The sequence below is a fragment of the Stigmatopora nigra genome, chromosome 1 (assembly GCF_051989575.1).
Source record: "Stigmatopora nigra isolate UIUO_SnigA chromosome 1, RoL_Snig_1.1, whole genome shotgun sequence".
Lineage (NCBI taxonomy): Eukaryota > Metazoa > Chordata > Actinopteri > Syngnathiformes > Syngnathidae > Stigmatopora > Stigmatopora nigra.
The window spans coordinates 3,157,501-3,172,117 of record NC_135508.1 but is presented as its reverse complement, the minus strand read 5'-3'; the positions used below and the strand labels follow the sequence as shown (position 1 = coordinate 3,172,117).

Sequence of the window (14,617 nt, the reverse complement as noted above, 5' to 3'; positions counted from 1 at the left end):
AGTACATAGATATTAAACACTTTCTCTTAGATATTAAACTCTCATTAATACAAATTTGAGAGCTGGTTTCAACAGTAAACTCTCTGTCACCATGTATTTACTTTTTTTATATAGATTATATTTAGATATGAATACATTAGTCTTTTCCTATCCTTGTAATTGTGCTATTTAATCAATACACTTCTTGATAATTGTACTAGTATTTTTTCTATACGGGCGAAAAAGGATTAATAATAGCTTTGATCCTACTTTGCGGTTTGTCGATTATCGGGGCCATGTCTGGTCTACATTAGTGATATTCTGGTCCGACCTATGGCTAGAAAAATTACAGTAATTATAATGGAATACACACTCACTTGGCCTTGAAAGATTTGTCACCCTTTTTGCAATTGTTGGCATTGAATGATTGAATGCAAATGAGCAAGAATGAGTCCAACTTTGACATTTAGTAGGTTAAGGAGTCTCCGCCCAACCGTTATAAGGTTATAGGAATGCTTGAAAATAGAAATAACAGCTAAAATTATGCATTGCTTTCATGTGTCAAAGTGGCGGCCCGGGGGCCAAATCTGGCCCGTCGCATCATTTTGTGTGGCCCGGGAAAGTAAATCATGAGTGCCGACTTTTTGTTTTAGGATCAAATTAAAATGAAGAGTATAGATGTATATTATATTTCCGGTTTTCCCCCTTTTTAAATTAATAATTGCAATTTTTAATCATTTTTTTTCTGTGTTTTTAGGTCAAAAATCATTTTGTAAAATCTAAAAATATATTTTAAAAAATCTAAAATAAACATTGTTTTAGATCTATAAAAAAAACTGAATATTCAGGGCTTTTAATCCAATAATTTTGGTGTTTTTAGGTCAAAAAGCATTTTGTAAAATCTAAAAATAAATATATAAGTATAGATCAAGGGTGGGCAAAGTTTTCAGATGGATCAGCACAAGATACGATACATATAAAAAAGTGCATCCGTTAACAGTACATATGAAACATAAACAGAAAAAAAGGACTAAAGTATTAACATACTCATTACTCATCAATAAATTAAAAAGTATAAAGTACAAAGTAAAGTCAAAAGGAATGTATTAAGAAATATTAAAATGTAATTTAAACAAAGATAGAGGGACTGTAAAACACGAAAAACAAATAAGAGTGCACAGAGCTACTGCCACTGGCTTCCGTGTGACGGCGCCATCTTGGGGAAAGAAAAAAAAACGAAAAATAACATTATTTGGCCGTATGTGGCCCGCGGGCCGTAGTTTGCCCATTTCTGGTATAAATGTATATTAAATTTCCTGATTTTCCTGCTTTTAAATCAATAATTGTAATTTTTTAATCAATTTTTTCTGTGTTTTTAGTCCAAAAATAATTTTGTAAAATCTAAAAATATATTTAAAAAAAATCTAAAATAAACATTGTTTTAAATCTATAAAAAACGGAATATTCAGGGATTTTAATCCAGTTCTTTTAATCCATTTATATAAAAACAAATCTAAATATTATATCTAAAATGGTCCGGCCCACCTGAAATCAAGTTGACGTTAACACGGCCCGTGAATCAACCCGAGTTTGACACCCTTGGCTTACAGTATGTAATGTTGACATAGTATATATATACAATATTATTTTTCGTCCTCACACATGAATTCTATAAAAATCTCTCTTAAGCTTTGCCCAATGGATTGAGTTGTGTTAATGAGCTGAACTGCAAATCCATAATTGGGTTCTGCACCGCCATCGATCTTTAAGGACAAGACCGATTAAATCCGAGGAATGCAAATGTCACAGGCGACGCTATTAAGTTCCTCGCTTGAGGCTATTTATTTTCATGAAGAAAACCCATTGAAAAGCCATCTTTTCCTTCATTTACCGTGTTTGCCTTTTACACAAAAAAAAGACATCTTCACTCGGAAGAAGTAGATGAAAAATCACGATTTCTGGCCTACTATCGTTTTTCAACGTCTTTGACATTTAACTCTAATGTGTATAGCAATCAATCTGTTTTGCACTTTTAGAAAGACAACACCGTCATCTTTTCACGGGTTTAGTTTAAACTCATTGCAAAATGACATAGAACTAACAATAAGCCCACTTTTTTTCCTTTGAATTAGTCACTAATACTAATAATTAGTGCAAAGAATGAGTAAAATATCAAAATGTTTATTAAAAGAATTTTCTTTTTCCATTATGAACAACATATTATGACCAAGAGAATAACATAAGAACAAAAATAAATGTCAATTCATGTTGTCTGCACGTACTAAAACACTACGCCCCCTAGCGGATAATACAAGAACTACAAATCTTAAAGACAATTCATATTTTTTTTATACAATGCAGCTTTCTTCCCCGGGCCGTACCAAACCACCCGACGGGCCGGATCCGGCCCCCTGGCCGTATGTTTGGCACCCCTGGTTTAAACGAATAATTGTAATTTTTAAATCAATTTTTTCTGTGTTTTTAGATCAAAAATCATTTTGTAAAATCTAAAAATATATTTAAAAAAATCTAAATTAAACATTGTTTTAGATCTATAAAAAAACAGAATAAAAGAATTTTCCTTTTACATTATGAACAATATATTATGAACAAGAGAATAACATAAGAACATAAATAAATGTCAATTCATGTCGTCTGCACGTACTAAAACACTGCGCCCCTAGCGGATAATACAAGAACTACACATTTTAAAGAAAATTCTTTTTTTTATACAATGCAGCTTTCTTCTCCGGGCCGTACCAAACCACCAGACGGGCCGGATCCGGCCCGCGGGCCGTATGTTTGACACCACTGGTTTAAACGAATTGTTGATGTGGCGCTTCAATGCCTTCAATTCTTCTCTCCATGTCACATCTGCTGCTTATTCGCTAATAGTGATTAATGTAGCCTCTCTTGCATATTGGCAGCAGTGTGTTATTGGCAAACTGACAGGGGTTGTTAAGATGGATAACTATGCAAGTGTGCCAATGTCGAAATGTGGACTGGTTGTGGTGGAGTTGAGTGGGGGGGGGGGGGGTCCATTGATTATTGTGTCTGGTCAGTGGCGCCAATGGATTTGTGAAAAAAGGCTGCAAAACAACACTTGAATTAAAACACTGCAGGCTTTCTGGGCGTCTCTTTTGTTTTCCAGTGGCTTGCCGGTGTGTTTAGAGAAGAGACGGAACGCGGGTGAATTGTAATTTGTTTGGCTTGTATGGATCCCCCGTGGATGGTAGAGCGCCTTCATGCTGACTGGTTTGTCAGGAAAAAAACCTCACAAACTTTTTGGGGAATTTAGTTTTAATGGGGCTTGAGGATTTGGGGATGGGTGTAGTTTAAGTATCGTATTTTCAGGACTATAAGGCGCACTTAAAAGTCTTAAATTTTCTCCAAAATAGACAGTGCGCCTTATAATACAGTGCGCCTTATAAATGGAAAAAACAGAAAACCAAAAACCACCACTGTCGGATATTAAAAAAACACAAAGGCCTGAACTGAAACAATACTGTTAAATATGCAGATGCCATCTTAGTTTACAACATCTTTCATCATATAGCTCCTCACCCACTGCAAGATTTTATACCCAAAAAAATCCAAAACATCTACAATGGCTGGCTCTAGAGGTGACTGTAAAGTAGTGAGTGCTTCATACCTGCAAGTCAATAGCAATTATCATATTTTCACGACTATAAGGCGCACTTAAAAGTCTTCAATTTTCTCCAAAATAGACAGTGCGCCTTATAATTCAGTGCGCCTTATATATGGAAAAAAATGTCATTCATTGAGGGTGCGCCTTATAATGCGGTGAGCCTTATAGTCGTGAAAATACGGTAGATTTTTTTTTATAAATGGATTAAATGAACTGGATTAAAATCTCTGAATATTCTGCTTTTTATAGATTAAAAATGTTTATTTTAGCTATTTATAAATATATTTTTAGATTTTTCACGACTATAAGGCGCACTTCAAAGTCTTACATTTTCTCCAAAATAGACGCGCCTTATAATACAGTGCGCCTTATAATACAGTGCGCCTTATAATACAGTGCGCCTATAATACAGTGCGCCTTATATATGGAAAAAATATAATTCATTGGGGGTGCGCCTTATAATGGGGTGCGCCTTATAGTCGTGAAAATACGGTACATCATGATTATAGTAACAATATATTAGAGAAAGAAAATGATTTTGCCTCATTCAAATCATGCAAAAACTGTCGAACACATCTTAATATCTGAACATTTAAATATGGAAACGAAGTTGACATGAATGTGATGGTTATCTATTTTTATTTTTTCATTTTTTTCTGTACATACAGGAGATGGTTCGCCGCGGTGAAATTCTGGATGACCACATGGAGGATGAATTTTACCTCCGTCGATTGGATGCTGGTCTCTTTGTTCTTCAGTCCATTTGTTACATAATGGTGGAGATTAGCAACTCGGGACAGACGCAGGTACAAACCGCATTAAAATTACATTTTCTTTGTTTTTCAATGTAGAAAAATGCATACATAAATATTTTATATACAGTGTTCCCTCGGTTATCGCGGTTAATGGGGACCGGGACCCCCTGCAATAAGTGCGTATCCGCAAAGTAGGCGTGCCCCTTCAAAATTGCTTAAATAAATGTGTAACACAGTGCTTCTCAAATAGTGGGGCGCGCCCCCCATTGGGGGGGGCGTGGTGCGATAACTGGGGGGGCGCGTGTAACCCTGGGGAACAGGATTTTATTTGGCCGTACTAGTATAAAGTGTAATTGCGCATCCACTACAGTAGTTGGCAGTGGCGCTCTCATTTATTTTTTTTATTTCAGGCATTGATGCACTTAAAATCTTTTCTGTTGCAGACTTAAAACAAGATTTAATAAAGTTATTCTTTGTTAGTTTGACTATATTTCTTTCTTTTTTTCCTTTTGTTTAATGTTAATAAGGATAAAATGTTGTACTTATAACAATTTTATAAAATGATTTTATTTATAGTCACGGTGGGAAGTGGGGGGGGGGGGGGGGGGTTCTTCTGGCTAAGGGGGGGCCTAACAGAAAATATTTGAGAAGCACTGGTGTAACACGTGCACAAAAGCACCACCAAGCAAAAACATCATAGTAGTCTGTATGATGCTGACAGCTTGATTGTCTGGGTACATTGCTTGGTGACACGCTATACAGTGTTCCCTCGCTTATCGCGGTTAATGGGGACTGGGACCCCCGCAATAGCTGGTTTTCCACGAAGTAGGCGTGCCCCTTCAAAAATGCTTAAAAAAACGTGCAAAAAAGCACCACTAAGCAAAAACATCATAGTAGTCCGGATGGAGGATCTTTTGCAGTTTTTTTGCACGTAAGAAACAATCGTTATTGGGAGTTGTGAGCATTGTTTTTTTTTTTGGGCGGTTAAAATGCGCCTGTAAACAGCCATGACGTCATCAATGCCATTCCTGAACTCTCACCATGTTATTGACCATTTCTTTGATGCAATTATTAATTCTTATTGAATATTTTTTTCCACCTCTTGTAAAATGATGCAATTTATAATTTTAACTTAATATCTTTAAATTTTTTATTTATTTTTCCTGAAAAAAATCCGTGAAGCTCTGAGTCCGCGGTAGCTGAAGCGCGAAGTAGCGAGGGAACACTGTATACATTATAGTAATAAAAACATTACAGTCTGACTACAAGACTAAATATGAGTCATTTTGCTATCGGTGACTGATTTTAATATTCAATGCCACTTTTTATGGTGTCATTTTATTCGTTCCTATTTATTGGTTTGTAACGTTTACACCTTTTTCTACATTTAGCTGCAGCAGAGAGTTCAACAAATTCTTAATTTAAGAGGAGGATCTGTCAAAACTGTGCGTCATATCATGAGAGGTGAGTTTATAAATTGAAAAGTCGTCATAATGATCATGAATAATTAATATTAATGGTAACAGTTCTTGTATCTTTTAAGTCATTTGGCAAAGTGTATTGGCTGGTTGAAGAAATCACATTTTTAAGAAGCTCAATGAAGCTTTAATTTTGCATTTTTTAATAATTGGGACATCTTCAATTGGTGGGCAGCCAATCACAGGGCACAAGGAGATGGATAACCAATCATATCTATGGAATTTTAGAACGTTTAACCAGTTAACCTAGTATACATGTTTTTGGGATGTGAGAAGAAACCGGAGTACCCGGAGAAAACCCAGGCATGCCCGGGGAGAACATGCAAACTCCAAATACTGACAAACCACTTGGGATCGAACCCTTGACCCAGAACTGTGAGGCCGACGCCCTAATCCAAAGGTGTCAACTTGATTTTTTGACCATTTTAGATGTAATACTTAAATAAAATAAAGAATCGGATTTAAAGAATAAAATAGGTAAAAAGCCCTAAATATTCATTTTTTTTATAGATCTAAAACAATGTTTATTTAAGATTTTTTTTCTTTGTAAGGGAATGTATTTTCTTTTAATCATTTGTTTTTCATTTTTAAACAAGGAAACCAATTTTTTTTTTATTATGTCCACTATTAAAGTGGAAAACTGAGAATATTTTATATATTTATTTTTGGATTTTACAAAATTCTTTTGGAACTAAAAACACAAAAATATACAAAAAATCGATTAAAAAATGTCAAGTATTGATTTAAAAAAGAGGAAATATTAAACTAAAAACACCCAAAAAATGATTAAATAATTGCTATTATTAATTTAAAAAAGTGCAAAATCGGGAAATATAATATACGTTTATAATCTTGAACTAAAAACACAAAAAGAAAAAAAGGATTAAAAAAAATTGCTATTATTGATTTAAAAAGGGGGAAAATCAGGAAATATAATATACATCAATAATCTTCATTTGAATTTGATCCTAAAACAGAAAGTCAATTTACTTTCTCGGACCGCACAAAATCACACGGGAGACCAGATTTGGGCCCCCGGGCCACTACTTTGACACCTGTGCCCTATCCACCGCCAACATAAGATCAATAAAAACACATTTAAAAATAATTTATAAAATTCCCAATTTTCATCCCCAACCAGAACACAACAATAATCATTTTTTATCCAGTTCCGAATACCAATTACTTCAATATCTCAAGCGATTCAAGTACCAAGACACCAGCATACTACTTCCCATTCACCAATCAAGCCTGTCTAGCGTAGTGTGTGAAATGGAAACAGGCCCGAAGCCAACAGCGACGTTTGTTTTTCAGTGTCATCTGTCGTTCCTATATCATTGTGTGATAAAAGCTGAAGAGGCTCCACTCACACCCCCTCTGGCCCTCCAGCATGTAGCTGTGTAGATAGAGCCATCCGTCACGCGTGTCGGCGCCAACAGGGTGGCGACACGCCAAACCGTCATTGTGTCGCATTCTCCTTTTTGATTGCATCTTTGCATCAACTTACTGTGTGTGTGTATGTGTATGGATTTGCCAGGGTGAGGGTTGGAGGGGTGCCGTATCTGCATACTATATTTATATTACCGTATTTTCACGACTATAAGGCGCACCCTCAATGAATGACATTTTTCCCATATATAAGGCGCACTGGATTATAAGGCGCACTGTCTATTTTGGAGAAAATTTAAGACTTTTAAGTGTGCCTTATCGTCGTGAAAATACGGTACCATATTTTCACGACTATAAGGCGCACCTTCAATGAATGACATTTTTTATAACTTTTTCCATACATAAGGCGCACCGGATTATAAGGCGCACTGTATCATAAAGCGCACTGTCTATTTTGGAGAAAATTGAAGACTTAAGTGCGCCTTATAGTGGTGAAAATACGGTAATTGCTATTGACTTCCAGGTATGAAGCACTCACTACTTTACAGTCACCTCTAAAGCCAGCCATTGTTGATGTTTTGGATTTTTTTTTATAAAATCTTGCAGTGGGGGAGGAGCTATATGATGGAAGATGTTGTAAACTAAGATGGCATCTGCATATTTAACAGTATTGTTTCAGTTCAGGCGTAAATATCCGACAGTGGTGGTTTTTAGTTTTCTGTTTTTTCCATATATAAGGCGAACTGTATTATAAGGCGAACTGTCTATTTTGGAGAAAATTTAAGACTTTTAAGTGCGCCTTATAGTCGTGAAAATACGGTAATTGCTATTGACTTCCAGGTATGAAGTACTCAGTACTTTACAGTCACCTCTAGAGCCAGCCATTGTTGATGTTTTGGATTTTTTTTTATAAAATCTTGCAGTGGGGGAGGAGCTATATGATGGAAGATGTTGTAAACTAAGATGGCATCAGCATATTTAACAGTATTGTTTCAGTTCAGGCGTAAATATCCGACAGTGGTGGTTTTTAGTTTTCAGTTTTTTCATATATAAGGCACACTGTATTGTAAGGCGCACTGTCTATTTTGGAGAAAAATCTAAGACTTTAGTGCGCCTTATAGTCGTGAAAATACAGTACGTTTTTAAATAATTTTTTTTTAGGATTTTTAGTTTTTATTCTGCGTCGAAGCAAATTTGTGTTGCATAAACGATTTCCTCAGGGAAGGGTGTTGGGATGTCGATTCTATAAGAGATTCAAAGCTGGGAACAATCCTTACCCGAGATTCAAGGTCGAGCCCAATCAATTGTTAGAAGCGGCTTGATCGATAGAGTATTGGGTTTGCTTTATTTTATCCCGTAGGCTTTAAAGGGCCAGGACCCCTTTCTGAGCTCAGATTACCACCTTTCACAATTCAATCAGATGTTATATGTCAAATAAAAACTGACATTTCAAACTAGTCCAGCTAGTTGGTTTAAAATGCAAAAACAGACCTGGAGATTTGATAATATTTCGTAGTCGAAAACTATTTCTTCCCTGCCTGATATCCATGGATGACTGAGATAGGTTCCAGCACCCCCGCGACCATTGTGAGGATAAGCGATTCGGAAAATGAATGAGGAAAAATAGATTTACCGTATTTTCACGACTATAAGGCGCACCGCATTATAAGGCGCACCCTCAATGAATGACATTTTTTTCCATATATATGGTGCACTGTATTATAAGGCGCACTGTATTATAAGGCGCACTGTCTATTTTGGAGAAAATTTAAGACTTTTAAGTGCGCCTTATAGTCGTGAAAATACAGTAATTGCTATTGACTTCCAGGTATGAAGCCCTCACTACTTTACAGTCACCTCTAGAGCCAGCCATTGTTGATGTTTTGGATTTTTTGGTATATAATCTTGCAGTGGGGGAGGAGCTATATGATGGAAGATGTTGTAAACCAAGATGGCATCTGCATATTTAGTAACAGTATTGTTTCAGTTCAGGCCTTTGTGTTTTTTTAATATCTGACAGTGGTGGTTTTTCGGTTTTCTTTTTTTTCTCCATATATAAGGCGCACCGGATTATAAGGCGCACTGTCTATTTTGGAGAAAATTTCAGACTTTTAAGTGCGCCTTATAGTCATGAAAATACGTTATGCTGTTGGAATACCATATTGGCCCAAATATAGGACTGACACCTTTTCAGGTTTATTTCAATGCAAAAAAAAAAACATCGTCTTATATTCGGGCCAATTGCTTTATTTACAATAGGTATTGTTGTTCAATGTTTTACAATGAACCAACATGAATTGGAATGTTAATTTTGCAGGTTGTTGTCATCAATAATCCTTAGAAAGCGTAATTTATGGATGGATGGATATGTTAAGATTCTCACGCTTTGTTTGTCCAAACCGTCCATCGTAGAGAGTTGAAATTTTTTATGGTGATCAAAAACAGCTGTCAGGTCCTAATAGATGAGTGATTGAATTTTTTTTCACTTTCTAAATGTGTAAACTCAAGATTTGTATTTGTTAAACCTGAAAGCAGAGTTGATGTATCGATCATTGTTTTTACATGATGTCCCTGAATGCAACACATGGCTGACCCATTCTCTTATAGAGCAACAACTGAAATTATAATTATATTTGTTAAAGCTGAAGGCAGAGTTGATATATCGATCATTGTTTTTACATGATGTCCTTAAATGCTCCTCATGGATTGTTTTTAAAACAAGTAATCAGCAAGAAAATTATGATTTGGTGCAACCCTACTCACTATATCATCATAAAATCCTTCTAAATGACAATAGCCTTTTTCTCTTGCTGAGTTCCCAAGAAAAGTTTGTTTTTTCTTAATACTTTATATTTATTTTGTTCTTCCTGTTGCGTGAGATGTAATTCCCGACACGGATGATAGCAGAGACCCCACTGAGGCCACAGCTGCTCCCCATCTTTTTTTGGCTCCACAATCAGACACCGTAGACACCAAATTCTTCTTTTATAACACGCGATAAATAGTCTGTTTTGCATGAAAAAAAATCACGGGAATGTGAAAAAAATAATCTTATAACCACGGTCAGTCGCCACAAAAAGACTTTTGAGGCTGTTTATAATAGTTTTTGTAGATGTTGTGCGTAAATACCGTATTTCATGACTATAAGGCGCACTTAAAAGTTAAATTTTCTCCAAAATAGACAGTGCACCTTATAATACAGTTCGCCTTATACATGGAAAAAATGTCATTCATTGAGTGTACATCTTATAATGCGGTGCGCCTTATAATACAGTGCGCCTTATATATGGAAAAAAAATAAAATGTGCCATTCATTGAGGGTGCGTCTTATAATGTGATGCGCCTTATAATGCGAAGCGCCTTATAATGTGGTGCGCCTTATATATGGAAAATACGGTATTTAGCTTCTACAGTCAAGTTTGAAATAGAATAAGGCTGGAAAACAACAAAATCTGTACTGACACTGATAAATGCAAACAAATATATTGAATAAACAATAGTACTTCAACCAATAGTGGCCTCCACGCAGAATAAAAACAAAAAATCCTTAAAACAAAAACGTACTGTATTTTCACGACTATAAGGCGCACTTAAGTCTTAGATTTTTCTCCGAAATAGACAGGGCGCCTTATAATCCAGTGCGCCTTATATATGGGAAAAATGTCATTCATTGAGGGTGGGCCATATAATGCAGTGCGCCTTATAGTCGTGAAATGTTCAAGCTTGAACTTTTCTAAAAAGATTTTATGATTATTTTATTTTTATTTTCAGAGTACGCCGAAAGCATCGGGGATGGCAAGAACGAAGAATTTAAAGAGGCAGAGCGCAAAAGGATCATGGATCTGCTAGAAAACTTTGGAAAAAATTGATTTTTTTAAAATCATTATTAGGACACGCCCACCATTTTTGTTTCCATTTACAGCCATTGAAACATGATTTATTACCCAAGAGGTTTTTGTTTATGTTTAAAGCTTACCCACAATTCCAAATATTTTAGCTTTCGGCTCTATTTTGAGTAAAGCAATGCCGCTAATCTTTTTTCTTTAGTTTTTTTCACATTTGCGAAGAGAAATTCCGTTTTGGTGGATGTATATGTTAAGATTCTCACGCTATGTTTGTCCAAACCGTGCTTCGTAAAGAGTTGAAATTTTTTATAGTGGTCAGAAATGGTGGTCTGATCCTAATTGACATGATTAAATTCTTCACCTTGGATCCTTGTTTTTACATGATGTCCCTAAACGCACCAAACTCAATCATTTTGTAGAATTTGTTTATTTTCGACCAGCCGAACCGTTTAATTCCGAGTGAAAATGCTCCAATATCATTTCTCTTTTGTCTTTTGTCGTCCTTTTTTGGAGTTTTAGGTCAGAAATGTTTTTTAATAAATCATTTGTTAATTACACGCTTATCAAGCGTTGATTTTATTTGACAAAAAAGGCCACGGTGAGTTTGTGATTGTCAAGGATTCTCATTAAGTTTGCACACATGGGAACAACAAAACAAAAATTTCAGCTGTGGCTCTTTTATGCAAAGAGGAAAACAATGTTATTAAAAAAGCAGACATGCTGCTTTATTATTTCATTTTTTCAGCACTTTCATTGTTCCCAAATGCTTAGAAGACCTTGAAAACATCACATGCACTACACCAAGTTAAAAATGTCTCCTATTTTTGTCCTAACAAGATGTAAACGTCCACCCGAGCAAAACTAGTTGCCAGTCAATGTTAACCGTGATATAAAATTACAAAGCGAAAGCTATTGGGATTTCACGCTCTTTTATCTTCAACCTGAAATTGCAATTCCTTCAAAAAACGACTTGGGATGCTGTAGGGCAAACAGTAGTCTATGATATTTATTGAATGTTCACGCCATTTGTGGGGCTTTTCCTTTTTTAGGGTCCATTTGTCATCAGGCTCAATGAGATGTGGACATGATGAGACCCCCACCACCCTTCTACATGCACTTAAGATCAATGACGTGTATACAAAGAGGAAAGAGTAGCTCTATTGACTCTGAACGGCTATAACACTAAATGTGCGTTTCAGGACCATGGACAGCCACAAAATGCAATGTTGTGTGTTTCAGGACCATGGACAGCCACAAAATGCAATGTTGTGTCTTTCAGGACCATGGACAGCCACAAAATACAATATTGTGTGTTTCAGGACCGGGGACAGCTACGAATACAACGGTGTGTGTTTCAGGACCATGGACAGAAGCAGAGAAGACGGAGGGTTCGTCCCAGAGTAAAAACTGATTTAATTTCATTAATTTATAATTTTATTTTTCAAACTTACCTTGTTGACATATAACTACAACATTTTATTTAAAAAAATATGATCCAAAACTAATAGTAAATTATTATTTTAATAATAATGAAATGATCAAACATCAAAAACAAATACAAGATAGTATGGCAAAAATATTTTTATTGAAGATTCACAAGATAAGACAACTGTAATAAACAAAGTTAATTATATTAACGTTTTTTTCTGAGTATTTTTATTATGTTCAATATTTAAGTGGATACATGAAAATATTTGTATATATTGATTTTTACACACATTTTTGAACTAAAAACATCAAAAATAGATTTAAAATTGCTATTATTGATATAAAAGGGAGAAAATCAGGAAATAATATACAAATATACTCTTCATTTTAATTTGATCCTAAAGCAGAAAGTCGGCACTAATAATTTACTTTCCCGGGCCACACAAAACGATGCAGCTGGCCAGATTTGGGCCCCGCACCCTCACTTTGACACCTGTGTATTGCGCAATCAAGGCAGTAAGCATGGCTAAACAAACCACGTGACACATGGACAATCCACCAACTATAGCAGTACCGGATTGTCAATCATCTGCAGGTGTACTAACCCCGCCCCCCACCTCGTAAACTCCACCAGCTGCCGTAAAGAAACTCGTCAACGTAAGTAACAGTACATGACAAAACTCACAAAAAAGTGTTTTAAATGTCTTTTTTTAGGAAGCCCTAAATCCATGCGCCGATGGGGTTAACTCTCCCTAACAATGAACGTTGAGCCACAGCACCACCCAGCCGTGACGTCTCCTTCCGCGGCAAGTAGAGCCTCACACGGGGGCGGGCGTAGACGAGTCGGTCATCCCCCGAGTGAGCTCAGTTGAAGCAGGAAGAACCCGAAGCGTCTACCAATTTGACACCGACGAAGAAGAAACCCTGTTCGTACGTGGATTTAACGCAGGAACATCGGGAGAACCTCCCTTCCGACCCATGTGAGCTCGAGAAGAAGATATAACCACGAGAAGAAGCGCAATGGGAGCCTTCAGAATGCTGCTGGGGACTTTGCACTACGTGGGACTTTGTGTGTCCACCACCAGGCACAGCGGACATGGACACGCGGAGAATCACATCAGCGGACGCGGTAAGGTTCACGCCCGGATTGTGCTGGGGGAGCGGGGTGGGTAAATGACGCCCACATAACAGGGTTCCCGGTGATTAAATTTGGTGTTTAAAAATTAATAATAATAATGGAGGGAAATACATGAATGGAAGAAAAAATGTTTTATTGATGGAAAATGGTACGGATTAAGACAAGGTAATTGGTTTATTCCAAAATAAGAAGTAATTAAAATAAGAAATTAAAAAGTCTTGTTTTTTAGTATTTAAGAAATATGATACTTGTTGATTAATTTTGAATGAAATTATGTTTTATATATAAATATAATATTTTAGATCATACAGAATGTGGTAAAATTGGAAGTATACTGCAATAGTGGGTTTTTGTGTACTGATGATTGGATACTGCAGGGAAATATTGGATTTTTTTGTAAAACTTGGATTTTTAATTTTTTATAGAGCAGTATTTTAGAAGTAAATTGTGTCATTTGTTACATGGAACAACAACCCCCGCCCCCCAAAAAACTATGAACTAAACCCTTCAAAATTGAAAGTAATGCAGTTGTGGACGGTGTACTGATGATTGGATACTACAGGGAAACATTGGTTTTTGTGTTAAAACTTGGATTTTTTTAAATAGAGAAGTATTTTAGAAGTAAATTCTGTCATTCGTTCTATAGTGACCCCCAAAAAACTATGAACTAAACCCCCTTTAAAATTGAAAGTACCTCAATTGTGGATTGTGTACTGATGATTGGATACTGCAGGGAAACATTGGATTTTGTGGTAAAACTTAGATTTTGTTATTTTTATAGTGCAGTATTTTATAAGTCAATTCTGTCATTCATTCCATGGTGAAAAAAAAAACAACAACTACAAACCAAACCCCTTTAAAACTGGAAGTACTGCAATTGCGGAAGATGTGTACTGATTTTTAGATTCTGTTGGGAAACATTGGATTTTGTGGTAAAACTTGGATTTTTTTTAATA

The 14,617-nt window shown here is 35.9% G+C and overlaps 2 protein-coding genes across 2 annotated transcripts in view; both read left to right on the top strand.

Moving 5' to 3' along the window:
* Positions 1-11,656, top strand: part of ctnnbl1 (catenin, beta like 1) — a 45,935-nt gene extending 34,279 nt beyond the window's left edge. Inside the window, exons 14-16 of the mRNA XM_077718038.1 lie at positions 4,297-4,434; positions 5,775-5,847; positions 11,022-11,656. Coding sequence (XP_077574164.1) covers positions 4,297-4,434; positions 5,775-5,847; positions 11,022-11,119 — 309 coding nt within the window. The 3' untranslated portion in view covers positions 11,120-11,656. The remainder of the gene's footprint in view (positions 1-4,296; positions 4,435-5,774; positions 5,848-11,021) is intronic.
* Positions 11,657-13,345: 1,689 nt separating this feature from the next.
* Positions 13,346-14,617, top strand: part of vstm2la (V-set and transmembrane domain containing 2 like a) — a 41,819-nt gene continuing 40,547 nt past the window's right edge. Inside the window, exon 1 of the mRNA XM_077730820.1 lies at positions 13,346-13,652. Coding sequence (XP_077586946.1) covers positions 13,544-13,652 — 109 coding nt within the window. The 5' untranslated portion in view covers positions 13,346-13,543. The remainder of the gene's footprint in view (positions 13,653-14,617) is intronic.